Source organism: Myzus persicae, unplaced genomic scaffold (genome assembly GCF_001856785.1).
Source record: "Myzus persicae strain clone G006 unplaced genomic scaffold, MPER_G0061.0, whole genome shotgun sequence".
NCBI lineage: Eukaryota > Metazoa > Arthropoda > Insecta > Hemiptera > Aphididae > Myzus > Myzus persicae.
This window is the reverse complement of record NW_019103297.1, coordinates 34,165-52,952: the sequence shown is the minus strand read 5'-3', so window position 1 is coordinate 52,952 and position 18,788 is coordinate 34,165. Positions and strand designations below refer to the sequence as shown.

At 29.8% G+C, this 18,788-nt stretch overlaps 1 protein-coding gene across 1 annotated transcript; it reads right to left on the bottom strand.

Moving 5' to 3' along the window:
• Positions 1-1,429: 1,429 nt before the first annotated feature.
• LOC111034195 (sister chromatid cohesion protein PDS5 homolog B-B) lies at positions 1,430-12,670 on the bottom strand. Its single transcript, XM_022315283.1, has 21 exons — positions 12,139-12,670; positions 11,523-11,630; positions 11,263-11,463; positions 11,013-11,197; positions 10,729-10,936; positions 10,161-10,667; positions 9,798-10,096; positions 9,549-9,730; positions 9,311-9,480; positions 8,379-8,483; positions 8,172-8,313; positions 7,952-8,103; positions 7,765-7,890; positions 6,904-7,008; positions 6,583-6,840; positions 6,291-6,513; positions 5,950-6,218; positions 5,439-5,609; positions 5,270-5,380; positions 1,908-1,952; positions 1,430-1,845 (listed from the first exon to the last, which is right to left on the bottom strand). Exons 2-21 carry the CDS (start codon positions 11,604-11,606, stop codon positions 1,777-1,779), a joined length of 3,612 nt encoding a protein of 1,203 aa, XP_022170975.1. The 5' UTR covers positions 11,607-11,630; positions 12,139-12,670; the 3' UTR covers positions 1,430-1,776.
• Positions 12,671-18,788: the final 6,118 nt, after the last annotated feature.

The window sequence follows — 18,788 nt, the reverse complement described above, 5'->3', positions numbered from 1 at the left end:
ACAGGCTAGCTCATAGCTGTCTTTGCACTGTTTCTTTGCTAAAATCAACTCCAAATGTTGTACTGATTGTGGAATCCTCCCGTCCACCGCTCTCAATTAGATATCGTTGGCTTACTGTCAAATTTATCCTGCAATGCTCTTCTTCATCAAACTCCCTCATAATTGATATATTTAACTCGATTACCTATTATCAAATGGCTATTCGTTCGTAGGTTCACACTGTTCTTCTCATCTATGATACAGTCATTCTCTACGGGTTTTCACAACGTTTACAAAGCCCCCAAACAACCCTTATACGACATAAACATTGATGCACTTACCCTCATACCAGTCACATGGTCTCACCTAACTTCCTAGGCTACACTGCTACACCCGAAAGATTTACAGTCAATGCACAAATACATAATCAACAGTTTATTTAGAGTTAATCGTCGAAAATTGTAATCGATACATTGGTCTTCACCGATGGATCATTTACACAATCTGGAGCGGCGTTCGCTTATTTTCCCCCGAATTACATGTATAGCCATCCTCTAAACTGTCTGTATACATACGTCTCGTTCTTCGAGGGGGAATATTGGGCTATCTTAGAAGCTCTCAACTGCATAAGTTTTCTGATTTTAAGTTTCATATTAATAAATTCTCAGTAGTTTTCAAAAACGCCAGGAAAAATAAAAAATTAAATTAAGAAAAATCGGGAATTTTTACTCTAAACCAGTTTTTGAAATATAAAAGTAAATTTTTGTATTATTAAATATTTAAACGAAGGATAACAATTTTAGTTATTTTATTGAAAACTTAAAGTATTATTTTCAGGAAATTGAAAGTTATTATTAATAATTATATTGTATATTGAAATTAATAAAATTAAAATACTTTAATAGCAATAACATCATAAAATATATTAGTAATAAGGCTGATACATCTGCCTTGGCTCAGAATTGTTTTTTGGTACACAGTGATTTCATATCATTGAATTAAAATTTAATCCTTCTACTACAGTGAACCACTACAACAAATGTGCAGCAGAACAGTACCCACTTGCCCACCTCTTGTTCAATAGATTATAAAATATTGTGATAAAAAATAATAAAATTCTAATCAAAAATTCAATCAAAAATACTTTTTATTTTAAGAAAATAATTTATTTTAAACATAAGTTTACTTATAGCTTATTCAGTATTAAACTCTTAATCTAAACTAATTATAAATGTAATAATTAAAAAATAAAAGGTATTTTTATCTAACATTTTAACTTAAAATTTTTACAAAAATATGATTAGAATCAATATAATTATTAATGAACAACGGTGCTCTAAATTCCATATTTTACATTTCATTAAGCAAGACAAATTTTTATAAATGTAATATTTTGTAACATTACAACATCATACCAATTTTAGGTATCATTTTTAAATACCTATTCATATTTTTTATTTTAAATACCATACTTAAAACATCCCTTTGTTTTTATTTAAAAATTTGGTTTTGTGATTTAATAGAGGAGTACAGATCAGAATATAAGACATATTTCAGGGTGGAAAAATGATATATATAAAAACCATGTAATATTTTTGTTTTGCATACAAGACTGATACCAATATTTCACTTAAGAATAAATTACTTACATAGTAAATTGATGTTGAGAATTTTAAATTTAAAAAAATAAAATCGAAAATATTAACAAAATAAATAAGTATTAACAGTTTTTAGTAGGTATATAACAATTAAAATATACAGTTTAGCTTAAACGCTAAGTAAGTCCAAACAAGAATTTCAACTAAAATTATTGTTACGGGTTGTTCTCCTGCGTTTAGGTTCAATTACATCCTCATCTTCTTCTCTCTGTAAAAACATCAAAATTGTTAGTGAAAAATGGAGTGATAGTTAATTAAATCCAAACTTACTTCAACAGACATGTCTAACATAGTAGAATCTTGAAGGTCAGTATTCTGAAAAAAAAAACAAAAAGGATAGTAAATAAAAAAATCAGACATAAAAAGTTTATTGAAGAAACCTAACATAATATCAGTATTGGTTAGGCATAACCCTAATTTTTTTTAGCAAAATTAAAAAAAATTACAAGTTACCATATAATTTTTATTTTGATAGAGTTTATAACATTAAGTACAATTAATTTATAATTTTAATTTGGAACCATATTTAATAATTGCTTATAAATTCAGTTTGGGTATACAAAAATAATCAGTTTACTAAAGTTTAGACTGTTACTGCATAGGGAAGATCTCAGAAATGAACAAAGCATAAACTAAAAATATTGAAGTAAATTAACCATGGATATTATACTACAAGAGATAAGACGGAACATCCATACAGATGATGTGGACTCATGATTGAGAGGTTGAAGTTATATATGTTACGGGCAATGTAAACCACAAATTTTTTTTAACCAACTAATAGTATTTTTTATTATTATAAATTATAATTATTACCTATTTATAGTATTGTTTTTTTTTAAGCCATCATAAAATTATAATTTATTATAAAAACAAAATGATACTTGTTAATTTTTTTTGTTATTCCATCAAAATATTTGTAATATTATGATACACGAATAAAAATAAAAATGATTGTTTTAAAAAAAAATCTAAACTATAAATAGGTTATAATTAAAGACCGGATTTATATATTTTTACATATCGTTACTGGGTCTATGCAGTCTTATGAGAGTAAAAATTGTGGACGATTCGTTCAATTCTGAATGCGTAGAAAAAAGTTTTTTTTGCATATTTGAGAATATTTCATGGGTTAGAGAATATTTAACCCATTTAGCAAATTTTGGAATATTTAGTAAATTGTGAGAAAAAATTTCTATTTATTTTTAATTTTAATATTACGGTACCCAGAAATTTTTTTTTGAACATTTACAATTTATTTTTTTTAATCAATTTGATATAAAGAAAACACAGAGTGTTATCAAGGTTTATCTATAAACCTTGAGTGTTACAGCGCTAAAGTGAATCAATTATATCAAAAAACAAAGGTTACCAAATGTTAGAAAAAGTTGGGAACATTTTATGTGAAAACAATGAAGATTTCCCAGAAAATTTCACACCCAGAGTAGTTGCTGACATGAAGTTTGCTCTTCTAACATCAGTTGATGTTGATCGTTCATTTGGTCTTTATAAACACATATTAAGCGATAGAAGAACTAACATGAGTACAGATAATATGGACAAATATATTATTGTTACTTCATATAATAAAATTTAAATTGTTTTTCAAGTTTATATTTTATTTTTCAGAAAGTAAATATTTACCATAGTATTTACCAAAGGAATATTGTTTATTTTATTTTATAAATGTATTATTATTTTGTATTCCTAGTTACTTCAGTGCAATTTCATTATGCAAGTGTAAACCACTTAATTAATTATTATTTAAGAATTACCTATTGTTTAAAAAATAATTTTGTTTTATTATGATTTAATATATATTAATATTATACTTGTTATTTTTTTACACTGTGAATTAAGTGATTAATACAACTTAAAATATACCAAAGGAATATTGTTTTTATGTTTTAATATTAAACTGTTATATTTATATTATATCCCTATTTCCCACTCTTGCTAAAGTGCAATAGTATTCCATTAGGTATAATACAACGCAACTTTTAATACGTAAAAATTAAATAAAAAATTTAAAAAATGCATATTAAAGCATATAATGATGTTTATTGAATATTTTTGCATATTTTAGCATATTTTATAAATTGTTGAGAGAATATAATGAGAATATTTGAAGATTTTTCAGAGAATATTAGCATCATATTTTGGGTATTTTAAAAGAATATAAATCCGGTCTTTAGTTATAATTAATATTTATAATAATAATGAAAAATAATATAAGTTGGTTAAAAAAAAATTGTGGTTTAGATTGCCCGGGCAATACCACATTGACCGGGCAATGTATACATTGCCCATCACATATATAAATATATAAGTATGAATGTGATTTATATTATGTAAACTCAAAAAATACTTTTGTAGATCATAAGCCGTACATTTAAACCAGACTGTTGAAACTACAGTCGTCCTTTGTATAGTAGTACAATTGTCTATGGAATAAACATTAAAAGTTATTAATGCACTGTAACGATATGGCCAGGGCCAAGTGGCTGTAATTGTTGCCTTGAAATGAAGACAAACTCATTTACTTAAATTCCATGTGCAAAAGACAAGACTATGATATATTTGGAATTTATTTTTAAATTAAATGTACAAGCACATTAAAAAATAAATGTGCTTTTAACTTTACATGCTCTACTTGGAGTTATTTGATTAATAAATTTTTCACTAGCTCAAGATAAAAATTATAAGATGTCCAAAGTATATTCTTATTAAATACAAAGGTAAAGCATAAATAAATAATAAAGACCCAGAGGAAAATTAAGATCAATGCCTATTATATGCCTGGCCAATATTGTTGAGTGTTAACACTGAGTGCCTCCCCCCCCCAGATTTTTGCTCTAGATTCGTGCCTATTATCAACAGAACCATAACTCATAAGTCTTAAAATGTTTTTCATATTGACTTCAGACCTCCTAAGGAACAACAGTCCAGTTTAAGAGGTCCCAAATTTCAAGTCATTTTTCTTACAAAGCAAGAAATAAGCTCGCAAGGATGGTTTTGTCATCATTAGTCAGTTGTCTACAAAATTATTTAATATTCTAGTTACAATAAATTATCTTTTTATCTCTAATAATTCCTTAAGTGGGATCCACCTTGGCTCGGTAGTGGAGTCTAGGCGGGGAGAGAATCTTAATGTAATAAACGGCTCGCTGATACTGTTTACCACACAATTATCATCAGAACCATAAATCTTAAAATATGTTTTTAATATTGACTTCAGACCTCTTAAGGAACAACAGTCCAGTTTAAGAGGTCCCAAATTTCAAGTCATTTTCCTTACGAAGTAAGAAATAAGCTCGCAAGGATGGTTTTGTCATCATAAGTCAGATTCCTACAAAATTATTTAGTATTCTAGTTACAATTATTTTCTAATCTGTAATATTTCCATTTGCAGGACCAACCATGGCATGGTAGTTGGGTCAAGGTGAGGGATTTTAAAGCAATGAATGCCTTGACAAAAAGAAAATTAATTCTATTTCTTTATACATATATAAATATAAGATAAAGATTATTTGTTGGAAACAGGCCAGTCCAAATCTTTATTTATAATCATTAATCTTACACTTAAAATTAAAATAAATATTACTAAGTAAATTAAGACTAAAAATACTCACTACTTTAGATTCATTAGCACGACTGGTTTGAATATTATGTTTCTGAATTCGGGGTTTAGTGGTTCTTAAAGCAGCTGAAAGTCCAGTTTTTTTTCCATTGTTGTTTACTTGCTGAAATTGAAAACAAAATTGTCATCATCAAATTCATCTTTTAACTACAAAAACTTACTTTGATTTGGAACTTTTCTGGCAAATAAACCTTAACGTTCACAAACATGGAATCATCATGCCTCTTAAAAAACATAGCTGAAATTCTAATTTCAGAAAAAGGAGATGTCTCAAATGTACTAGTATGAACTACTAATACGCTCATTGCCAAATCACAAAGAGCCCACATTTTCTGAAACAAAGTTTAATTAATATTTTAAACATTAATTTTAATTGTTGTGTAACAAGATTTAATTAAAAATAATTGAAAAAAAAATTATTAGATTCAAAGTGAATTAAGCAACTTACATATATTAATGTTTTTGATTTTGAGAAAAAAATTTATTGGATTCACGATACTAATTTTTAACTTTACTATGTACTTATAATAACTAACATAATAAACTGTCAGTATTTATCTGATAATGTAATTACAATACATTGAAACACTATGATATTTCATAGCTTAAGTTTTCAATATTTATAAGTGCATTGAAGTAAGAAATAGAATGATAAAAAATATTTATAATTACAGCATTAACAGTCTCATTTGTTGGTTCTACAGCGTCAACATAATTCTTGACTCGCTCCAACATCTCTTTGTAAAATCCAAAATTATAAGAATCATTTTTGGTGATCAATGGTTCAAGAATGAACCATAGGCACTGTTGCATCAATGTCAGACTTTCTTCATCTCTATTATCTTTATACACAGGAGAGTGTGTTAAAATTGATATAGCAAACAGCAACATATAATCAGGTAAAATATGAGGTAATTGTGCCATTGCTTTTTCAATTGAACCTGTAAAAAATTTAGACATTCAATAATAAAGTTTGAAAGGCATTTTTAAACCACAAGAATTAATTAAAATACATGTGGCAGATCCTTGAGTTAAATTTCTGGCATAATCCCGTCTTCTGTTTATGTCTTTTAAAACGTAATCATAGATTTTACTCCTCAATCGTTCATCTGCTTCAAGTCCAGCCAGAGCGTACATTCCCATAAAATCTAATGGGAGACATTTGAAAGGTAAACCTCTCCCTAAGCCTTTATGGAGTTTTGCAGCAAAAATTTCCCTCACTTCTAAAACTTCATCCTGAAATCCATTTCATTTATTACACGTTACATTAACATAGAAAAGTAAAATGCCAAAATTAAAATATACCATCATAAGTCTTGATAATAAAAAGAACTGTTCAGCTGTATACTGATCGCCAACACCTTTTTGTTCACAAATCTTCAACATAGAACAGCCTGCTTGTAATCGTAACCAAGCTAATTCAGATTTTGATAAGATCCCAGATTGTGTAAGGTCGCCTTTTTGTGACAAAAAAGCATTAAACATTCTAAACGTTTTTTGAGCAGATACTTTATCATTCTTTAAGCCAATAAGCCACCTTGCCATAGCCTTCATACCTTCAGCCTTAAAATACAATATAAAAATAAGCATACAATTTTTATACAAAAACTTCAAGTTATAGCTTACTCTACACTTTGTGCCTTTTGGTAAAATTTCTTCGGAGCACCAATTAGCATCAGCATTATAAATTTCACTTTTTACAGACACTTTTACTAATAATTCTTTGACAATCTAAAACAAAACATATTTAAAGTTGATATTCATTATTAGCATATTTATAATTATTGCTTATCCTGTATGTATATGAAGCAATATATTGTAATTTGACAATTATATAACTTCTTTACACTGTTACAAGACACAGGGGTACAATTAATTTGGATTAAAAAAAAGTACAGCTTTAGAAACATGTTAATAAAATAATTCATGTTAAAATCTTATTTAATATATTTTACATTCCTCATACCCACCATATTATGATATTTACATAGTTGAAACATTTGTAAGGTTTTATTTATAAGGGATTTTGTTTTTATAATTTATATTGACTTCAGACCTCCTAAAAAACAACAGTTCTATTAAAGAGGTCCCAAATTTAAAGTCATTTTCCATACATAGTAAAGAATAAGCTCGCAAGGATGGTTTGTCATCATTAGCCAATATTATTGTATGTATATTTAAAGATTGTCAACCGTTTATATTTAAAAAAATATAATAATCTAATAATTTTTAATCAGTGGTTCTAAACATTTTGTTAGTTCAAGACAACCTTGTTTGTTTTATAAAAATTCCAGGGCATCTTACCCACCGTAATATCTTTCATACCATGGCTTCATATTTTCAAAAATTTAGCAGTACATCTAAGGCCAGTTTGTAGCACATGGGTTAAAAAAATATGTTTTAAATATCATAGAACAATTAATTTCATATTTTCAACATCACAATTTAACTTTATTACTGAATACAATTTGTATTAATTAAACTTACCTTTCGAGAAATCATATTCTTGAAATGGACATTATATTTTTCAGCTACATTGATAGCTAGATGCCCAAGAGCTACTATTGCTGTTTCATAATGTTTAGAATCTGGTTCTAAATTAGTTTTAGTTTTCTGCATTTTTTAAACAAAAATATTATTAATTGAACATTAAAAATCATACTAATAATGTTACCTCAACAATATCATCAAAAATATCATTTTTGGATTTATATACATTCACATAAAGACAACGTATAGCTCCTTTAGCTTGTTTGGGAGTTCCAGTTACTGCCAATTTTTTACATATAGGTATTAATTTTTCTGTGAATTCTGGGTACGAATCACCTGTAATATTTACAGTTACATTAATTTTTTTAGATAATTTAATAATATATTATGGAAGAAAAATTTACCAAGTGCACTATATTTGCCAATTGTAGTCAACATTGTGAGAACTTGAGGAGCTATGTATTCATCATCATGATGTGATAAATCTAACAGCTTATCTAGTATGTCTGGATGATAAAAGTGGCAAGCAAAAGTGTTTGATAATACCTAAAGTCATTAGATATTATAAATTATTATAATTAGCAAATAAGTGATAAAATAAATTATTATACATTAAGAAGCTCGAGTCCTCTGTATGCAGCAGTTTCTGGGTGCAAACCAAGTTCTTCTATCATATTTCCACCACTCAAACAATTTTCCACATGATTAAACAATTCCTAACAAAAAAAAAATTAAATTTATTACACTGATCATATTTACTTTGATATGAAAAATAGAAAAGAACACAATTTTTTATAACTTAAAATAGTTTAGTAGCTCCAAGATAAATAAAAAATTGAAAGACTCCATGATCTGTATGTGTTATCTTACAAACGTTTAGCATAATACATTTGTGTTCATTAGAACCAATTTTGTGAATTTAGCTTTGGTAACTAGTATTAAGAATGAATTGACTTTTTTATCACTTAAGAGAGTGCCATCCCTGCATTTGTTATCTTCATCTTACGTGTATGTAACATCGTAAATTTAAGCTATGCACATGTAACTTCGTTAATTTAAAAAAGAGTGAATCAATCTAAAATGAAACTTGATGATAAGAACACTCTCTATTTGATTGTGGATTTTTTGACAATAGTTCAATTGTTTAGCAAGTTTTGGGTGTATAAATATAGCTGAAATTAAAAATGCTGACAACTCATATAAAAACTGAATTATCATAGCTTGAACCTAATCATGGTCCCTCCTCTCAACAAATACCAAATGTATGTATGAAGTGGCATGCAGTTTATACAAATTAAAAAATTATAAAAGGCTAACATAAGCAATTATTTTAACATGATAGTTTGATAATTATTCAATTCACTCTTACATAAAAGCTAACACAAGATTAGTTCAGCAGGAGCATTTTTAAAGTTATGTATACCTATATATTGTATATTTAAAGTATAGGTCACAGATTAAACAAAAAATATGTGAATACTATTAACAAAAAGAATGTTGGTGTTTCTGAAAACTATAAATTCATAATTCATTTTATACTAACCTTTAATGCTTGAGAGTCTATCATCACCGATGAAGCTCTTTCTAAAAGTGCTTTTACAGTGTTGTAATATAGATTTGTCATAACTGGTTGACCAAGTTTCCGTAAAACTAAATTAGTAGCTTCGGATATTTCAGCAGTACTAGAATTCTGTTTAGCAATTGTATCCATACCTTTAAAAATTATAACATATTATACCCATTTATTACTAAATGTAATAATTTAATAAAAATCAACTTACAACTTAATAGTGTAGAATCTTTAATTAGGTGTTGTGAAAATTTGCCAATAAACTCTGCTGCTTTAACTGATTCAGGTAAATACCGAGTTAATAATTTTATACTAGCCTGAATTTCTTTATCTTTTTGAGGACTGTCTTCTTTCTTGTGATTATCAAGAAATTCTTTTAAATGTGAACGGATTCTACATATTTGTTTAACAAATAAATTAATGATACGCTTTTCAAACAAATAAAATAATAGTCACTTACAAAAGTTGAGTTTTTTGAATCTCCATAAAAGCTTTTTTAGCATAATCATCAATTGTACCATATAAATGATAAAGTCTCTTCATTCTCTCTTCAGGTGGTAATTGATATGGTACTAAAGATGTATTCACTAGCCGTTCAACCAATGATTTATCTTCAACACAACTTCTATAATACCCATGTAAAATTTTATCTTTGATCCAAGTAAATGCTTTTTTAGTGCCTTGAGGAATGTCTGGATCATTTAAATATGTTTTGTATATAAATGCTAACCCAGATGTAGCCTCTTTTCTTATTTTAAACTAAAACACATACACAATAGTTTATAATAAATAATTGTTTTTAGTTAAATATTAAACATAATACCTTTTTATCACACATTCTTTGCTTAACAACTAAAAGTAGTTCTTCATTATCTGCAATCGGTTCAAAGTCATGTTTAGCTGTTGATACAATAGCCATAACTGTTTCATGACGTACATTCATGTCACTATCAGAGCTTCTTAAACGTAATGCTTCTGTCAGATCTTGGCGGAGTTCAGGTTGATTTAAAAGTAAATGCATAGCATACTGAACACACTTAATACGGATGCTAACAGATATATCATTAAATCGACTAAGGAATGCTTGCCATAAAATATTATGATGGCGAGCAAGATTTGAATCCCTTTCTGAAAACATACGAGCTAAAAGAGACACGGTACCATGACGTTCTTGTTCAACGGTTGACTTCAGTTTGCATTCAAGTTGTGGGAGGACTGCTAACAATACAGATGGACTGATTCTGTTCAATTCATAAATGAGATCATAAGTTTTAGTACTTATAGCTAGATTTTTTTCATTCTTTCCCAATATCAAAACATGATTGAAAAACTAAAATAAAAAGTAGACAGTTAAAATATAAATCATACTGTAATTTTATATATGTATGTACCGATTGAATGTAAGGCTCTAAAGTATTTGAGCATTTAAGAATAAGATCTTTAGCCAATGAATATGCATTTTTTCTTTGTGATTTATTGGGTTCAACAATATTTATTAAAATAATATCAAGAAGTTCACTGGCTACCATATCAGATTCACATATTAACGGGCATAAAATGTCAAGCATAAAAGATTTCACTTTAGTTGAATGTTCATCACTAGTAAACAATAAAATATTAATAATTAACATAAAGTAAAATATTACGTAAAACTAAATAGTGTATTTGTGCTTACTTCACGATTTTAAACATGAGTGAAAATAACTTGCAAAATATTTCTTGACAGTCTTCAAGTTCAAAGCACATATTAAAAGACTTTACATAAGCAAGATTTTCCAAAAGATAAAAATAACGTTTAAATGCTGGATCCTTTGGATCTTTTAGACCGGCAAGTTGTTTGATTAGGAACATAAATATACCCTTAAACAAAAATATATTAATGAAATTAAAAAAATTAAATCTTAGTTTAAGCCATTATTTCGTACTTTGACTTGCTCTGGATCTTTGTAAGGAGCTTCAGGAGCATAAACTCTAAGTACATCAGCGATGCAACATGCTATTAAAAGCTGAACATCTTTACTAGCATGTTTTAGAAAATAATCTTCAGCCAAGTGTAAAGTCAATGGTATATATTGTTGATACATGCCCTCATCTTGACCCATTGCTTGAAGAGTATGAGCTAAAGTCTAAAACATTACACACATTTTAATACAATTAATGGACTTAAATAATTAATTTAGAATACTTTTAATCGGCGAATAAGTTCATCTGGACCCAGATCATCTGTAACGGGGCGGCATCCAGCCGGATAAGTCATGTCCTCCTGCATATTTGTGATAGTTATTACTTTTATCTGAAAAACAAAAACAAATTTAGTTAAATTACTTCAATAATAAATTCAAGTACCCAGGTACCCGTGAGAAAAACCAGCGTAAAGCACTTTATTATCTGGGCTATAACACATCATGTAAACTATAATTTTCCAATTTATTGCCAAAACAATAGCATTCAATGATAAAAATAAAAAAACTTAACAATTATAGCTTTGGAACAAAAACAAATAAATTACCACACCAATGCCAGATTTTAATCAAAGTACCTATATATTTTCATAGGACACGAATTTGTGTAGAACGTTTATAGAATGACAAAAAAAGATAGTTTTTTTGATAATGTTAAGTAAAATAAATTTAAAAACAATTATAAAGTGTAATAATAAAATTATCACCACTTATGTCCTATGACAACACAAGGTAACAACTGAAAAGTCGTCGTACAGAACTGTGGACTAAGGTGTTAATGGAACGAGATCGAAGCATCTTTAATCTGTGGATCGACGGACTAACAGTTCATTTACTTACAGAATGTGACCGATCCCGCGCAAACAGCAGTATAGCATTTCCGAGTGTAAACTTGTCTAGTAGTCTATGAGCGTCGGCTGGTGAAGCGGGTAAACACGGATCGGTGAAAACAACGGCTTATCACATTGGTCACATCGTTGCACTGCTCATCACCAAAATTGAGAGGATCACTAAAAAAAATGATCGTAACCGACATACAGCGCGTACGTCAGTTCCGGCGACGATTCGTGTAACGTGTTGGTGCGTTACAATAATATTCGATCTGGTACTTAGTACGCGCACTGATCAAGTGAAAAACTACGAATGGTAATCACCAATGGCAGAGAATTTACTGTTAGGACTTAGGAGGGTTTGTACTGTTTGTAGGGACGATGAAGAGTACTGAGTACAAGTCAAATATGAAAAAATATATTATATTAAAAGCAAAAACCGCTAAGGAGTAAGGGATGCGATACAATAATAATAATAATATTGTAAATAGAACACGAACGAAAAAGAAAACACACAACATACGTAATAAACGGACTCCAAACTCCAAAGATGCTAGTAAAGTCTGCCTGGGTTAGCAGTGTGGCCACGTTAAATGACAACAATTTACCCGCTGAAAACTGTTATTTTCTTTATAAGTATTCGCTCACAGATTAATGAGACATGATAATAATATTATTATATTATGCAATGTGCATAATAAAAAATATTTTTCTTGTAAGTATTAACGAGTTACCATAGAATATGGAAAAAGATTGAGGGATTGAATATCGGTACTCTCTCATTAGAGACCAATGCAATGCTATAAATTGTTCATTTCACTCTATGATACTAACTATATTATTATGCGCAAAGTGCTGTTTTTAACTCGTCAAAAAACATAGAAATTAGTCTCAAAAAAAAAAATTAAAATTAGTAAAAGGCGCGATGCTTGGTGATAAACCGCAACAAAACAAAAAAATTGCAATCTTCGGAAGGATATAATATGCTAAGGACATTATGATTTGAGCACATTTTTGCTCCATCATTCTTAACTCGTCGAACTACATGTTCCAAAAATTTATTTCGATAACCGCTCTCGCTGCATTACCTTCCTTACTCTCCTCTCATAACATGAACAAATATTTCTACCCATATATTCTTCTCCCTCATTTTACTTACAAATGGTGATGTTCAACTCTTTCATTTTTTCGGACTTTCTTCCACAAACACATCAGCCATTATTGCACTTGCACGTCATCCTGTATATCTTTCGTAACAATAGAACAAGTAAGGCCGTAGGGGCTTAACATTGAACACGGGTGCACATCTCCACATGCACTAAATCGTTTAGTTTCTTGTTTTCTCAAATACTCTATACATAATGACTCTTGTCTCTTGTCGTTGCCTGTTCTTAAGTACACACCCTCTATTTATTTTACATTCACCTTCGATACTCGCATTTCCTTCTTTAAGTAGGAAAGCCTAAAATATCCATTGTTAAAACGTGAGTTCAACATCCTAGCGTTTTATCAATTGTTTGCAAAAAGTACATGCTGAGTGAGAAGTATTTTGTAACCAACTTAAAACAGGTAACAGTCCCCCTAAAAAATTAAAGAAATTTATTGATGCGGAAAAATTAATTCTAAGAATTGTTCAAGGTTATGAAAATAGAACTACATATAGCATCATTTTACGTAAAATCGCCTAAGATATTTCACTCTATTAATGTAATGTTGGTACTATTATAATTTGATTCAAACTCGATATTTTTAATATTTTATATAGGTATTTATTTTTAACGTATTTTAAATTATAATAAATAGAAATAACTGTTTTTAATATTGTATTTTAATTTTTCTTTTTTTTTACGTTCAATTAGTCCAACGTCCAACGGCTACGTCCATTGCCTATTGGTCTCTATTTTGGAAGTAATGCATATTATAACAATATAACCTACCTACATGATGCGTTTGTTTAAACTTTTTGTTATTATTTAATAAATATATTATAAGTATTCCAAGTACTTATTTATGTACAATATACCAATAAATTAATATTGGTATGCAGGAAAAGGAAAACATATCAAAAAATCAAGTACCCATGTAAAAAATAAATAACAGTTACTCAATTTCATAACTTATTATTAATTGATATATTTTTTGAAGAAGTCTCGGCTCTGGGGTGAAGATTAATTGGTTAGATGGGAATTAGTAGGCTGTTTAGCAAACCTAAAAACATATATGTCTATATTGCTGAAATACTGACCTCTTCAATTTCCATACTCTTGTACATTTTCTTCGACCCTTGTCTTTGAGTATAAGTACCAAAATATATTCCCTCTATTCCTTAGGCATTTTCTCTTCCACCCAAATCTTATTACAGAAATTTGTTACAATGCAGTTTATACTCCAAATTTCAAATTATAATTCAAATATATGAACATTATTTTTTGACTGTATTATATGATTTATGACGTCATATAGAAACGTGCATGGTAGATTACAAGTGTGCGGTAGACCACTTACAACAAGAATAGTTTTTTTTTTACGGTATGAGGTATACAGATTTGTTTAATTTTTAAATATTATCTCGAAACAATTTAAATTTACAAAATTTTTTTTTTTTTTTTTTTTTTTTTTTAATTTTGAGTCCCCAAGTCCTCACAACCTCGATACAATCAGCTATATATAAATCATCACATCCATATACTCCAAGGAGTATAAATCAAACAAATAATCAAACCTTACCCATCCATATAAGAACTTTAATTTCTGATAAACGTCGTGCTCGTTCTAGATGGCAAAAGTATCGATACCCATCTGATAAACAAATATTTAATCACTTGACAAACACCATCAAAAAATTAATATCAAAACATAAATCAGAGTTTTTTGAAAAAAAATATCAATCCCTAAACACAAATGACGGCTCACTATGGAAAACCACAAAAAACTTACTTAATATAAAACAGCAAATGCCGCCAATAACTGGCCCTAACAGATCCATGGCTATTTCTGATGATGAAAAAGCAAACCTTTTTGGCGAACATTTCTCTAACATTTTCAAGCCTCATACTGATATACATCCCAGCACTGAACACCTTGAAAGAATCAACTCATTTATAGACAGTCCTCTTCCAATGTCACTTCCAGCAAAACATACCTCACCAAGTGAAATCAAATTTCTAATAAGTAAATTAAAAGAAAAAAAAGCACCCGGTTATGATCTTATTACCAACAAAATTCTAAATAATCTACCGAAAAAGACAATCATCCTTGTAACTTACATATTTAATTCCATGTTACGGATTTCTTACATTCCATCGATATGGAAATTATCAACAATAATTGTTATTCCTAAGCCCAACAAACCCAAGAATGAAATCACGTCTTATAGACCTATAAGCTTACTGCCTACTCTTGCCAAATTATTTGAAAAAATCATAAGATTAAGAATAAGACCAATACTCCAAACCTTCAACATAATTCCACATTCCCAATTTGGCTTCAGAACGGGTCACTCCACTGTACACCAAATTCACAGACTAACTGATCAAATTTCATCTTCATTTGAAAAAAAGCAATATTGCCCTGGAGTGTTTTTAGATGTAGCCCAGGCGTTCGACAGGGTATGGCACAAGGGTCTACTCTTTAAATTAAAAATGTTCTTACCTGCCCCATACTTTTTGATAATATGTTCATATTTAGAAAACCGTACTTACGCAGTCCGGTATGGTAACTCTGTCTCGTCATTCTACCCAATTGAAGCAGGAGTTCCCCAAGGTAGTGACCTTTCTCCCGATTTATTTAATGTTTACACGGCTGATATTCCTAAAACCCCAAATACTGTTATAGCCACCTATGCTGACGACACTGCAATTCTCTCACCTGGTATTGATCCTGTAGAAACTGTACATTTTTTACAAACACATTTAGACTTAATAGACAAATGGTCATCCATCTGGAAAATCAAAATTAATCCTGACAAATCAATCTATGTTCCATTTACACTAAAAAAGTCCATACCCCTTCCCCTCTATTTTCAAGGAATACAAATCCCAATATCCTCAGAAGTAAAATACCTCGGTGTCCTAATTGACAAAAGACTGACCTGGGGTCCTCATATCAAGTCAAAAAGAAAAATCCTCAATAGTCGACTCCACTTACTTCGCCCAATTCTGAAATCAAAATTACCCTTCCACACAAAAATAATTATCTACAAATCCTTATTACGGCCTATCTGGGCTTATGCTATCCAAATTTGGGGATGCGCTAAACCATCTCAAATACGTACACTCCAAGCCTTCCAATGTATCACTCTCCGAATTATCTCTTCCGCACCTTGGTATGTATCAAATTCCACACTCCAAAATGACTTCAAAATAGAAACAGTAAATCAATTAGCCACAAAACACTATAGAAAATTTCACTCTAAATTACAATGTCACTTTAACCCTTTAATCGCTGAACTTGCTTCCAACTCACTTCCTAGTAACCCCCCACGCCGCCTAAAGAGAAACTGGTGTCGTGATTTATTGAATGATTGATGGTTCATACCATTTAATTTAAATTTAATTTATATCAAGTCAATAATTAATAAATAATTAAAATTAAAAAAATTAATTAAAAAAATTAAAATAACGTTGGGTTCTATCACTGGATGGCCTCCCTCCTCATGTGTTCATGTTGTAAATAAAATTGTACGTTGTGTGCTCAAATTTGCTTATTATGCCTTATTGTAGCATAGATTGTAAATATTCTAATAAAAAAAAGAAAAGAAAAAAAAAAAAAAAAATTTTGAGTCGTATACGGTGTCAAAAAATAAATAATAAAATCTGATATAGTGGTATTTCAAACCCTCAAACATATTATTAATATATTATCCTCCATAATATCTAAAATGGGCTCCAAAATGTTCAGTAATATTAATTGATGATGAACACAATTTTCCCAAATAGTTTTAATTCTGGCTTTAAATCATTGAAGTCAATACTGTTGGTAGGTATCTATAACAAATTTCTAAAATATCTTAATTTCTCGAAATTAAAGTTTCATCTTGGTTTTGTTATTATTCGAGAACTACGAGAGGAGACTAAATGCTGTTAACATGATGTGCCTATTGTGATGGCAAGTTTATTTATTTTATAATTTATACGCCAAATGGGAGTTACAATGGGGTAAACGCAACAAGTTATTCAATAGAACAATGCAAAGAAAACCATACCTGTGTTATTTATATAGTTATGAATATAATAATTAAAATACACAAATAAAAATATTAAATATAGAATACATCTAAAAGGTAGGAATCAGGAGGTAGTCGTCGCGGAAGCGATGTGAAAGCATTTTCCACGGCGTTGTCGGTTCAAAACTGTAAAAAAAAAAAGGAGTCAGGAGGTTCTGAGCATGTGGTTAAGTGGCTGGTTATGGCCGTAAGAGGTGGTGTGACTGGAGATAACGAAAGGTAGCGTACGATGGAACTCTAAAGCAAACTTTTTTAAAAAGGTCTTGGACATCCAGGAACCCATTTAAGATAGCCGACATGAATCTTTGGTCAGCTTCGACGCGGAGAGAGGACAGAGTATAGATAGGTATGGAAAACTTCATGTACCTATGGATGGTAGAAGTGGTCATGTTGAACGACGGACATTTTGAGAATGAAAGCAGCGTATTGTGCTAAAAAAATATTTTGTACACGTTCAAGGCGAATTTTTGTCTTTCGCAAGAAAAGGGTGCCAAACAACCACATTGAATTCAAGAAGTGGTCTAACAAGTGAAAAATATAGTGAATGGCAGAGGTCGGTTTTCAAAACTTTGGTGTTAGTGTGTTACACTTAATGAATCTGAGCACTTTCAATTTCAACGCACTATTAATAGTAAAGTTGATGTGATGTCCACAGGAAAGAGAGGAGTAGAATATCCCAAGGTATTTAACAATGAAAGCACTTAGAAGCCGATGGTAATTTAAACTATAAGGGTGAATTACGGCGGGGAGGTCGAGATCTTAAGAACGGCGTTATCTGACATTTATTCAAATTAAAAGTTAATCTAATGCTAATAACCCATTGGTTAAAAATGTAAAGTGCAGCTTGAAAAGTTTGGCAGTACAGAAGCAAATCAATTTAAGAGGACGCTACACCCGCCGATAACGACACCGCGGGACGCGGCCCAGACACGGGCAAATATAATTTCAGTTTATCGTGGTGAGGGAAATCGTATTCGCTGTCGCAACGATCGTAGGCAGCAGCACAATACAGACAAAAATATTCAATGAAATTGAAACCTTTACATAAAAGCTGGTTCGCGCGGGAAAGAACCGAGAAGGCTCTGTCATAACTAAGAAACGAAATGTCCACCTCACATAAAGGAGAACTTTGGCTGTGAAACGTTGGTTTTACTTTTTCGATATCACAAATACAAAACAAGTGCTTAATGTTTCAAAATTGACTATTTTTGTTTTTTTCAAACTTGAATAACTTTTTTTTTAGTTCTGATATTGAAAAAGTAAAACCAACGTTGCACAGTTAAAGTTCTCCTTTTTCTGCCGTGAAAATTTTGTTGCCTAACTTGGACTACAGCCCGAGTGGTTCTTTCCCGCGTGAAGCGGTTTTTACAAACATTTTGTGGACAGTATAGCGTCCTCTTAAGTACTAAATTTTATGTCATCAACATACAATAAAA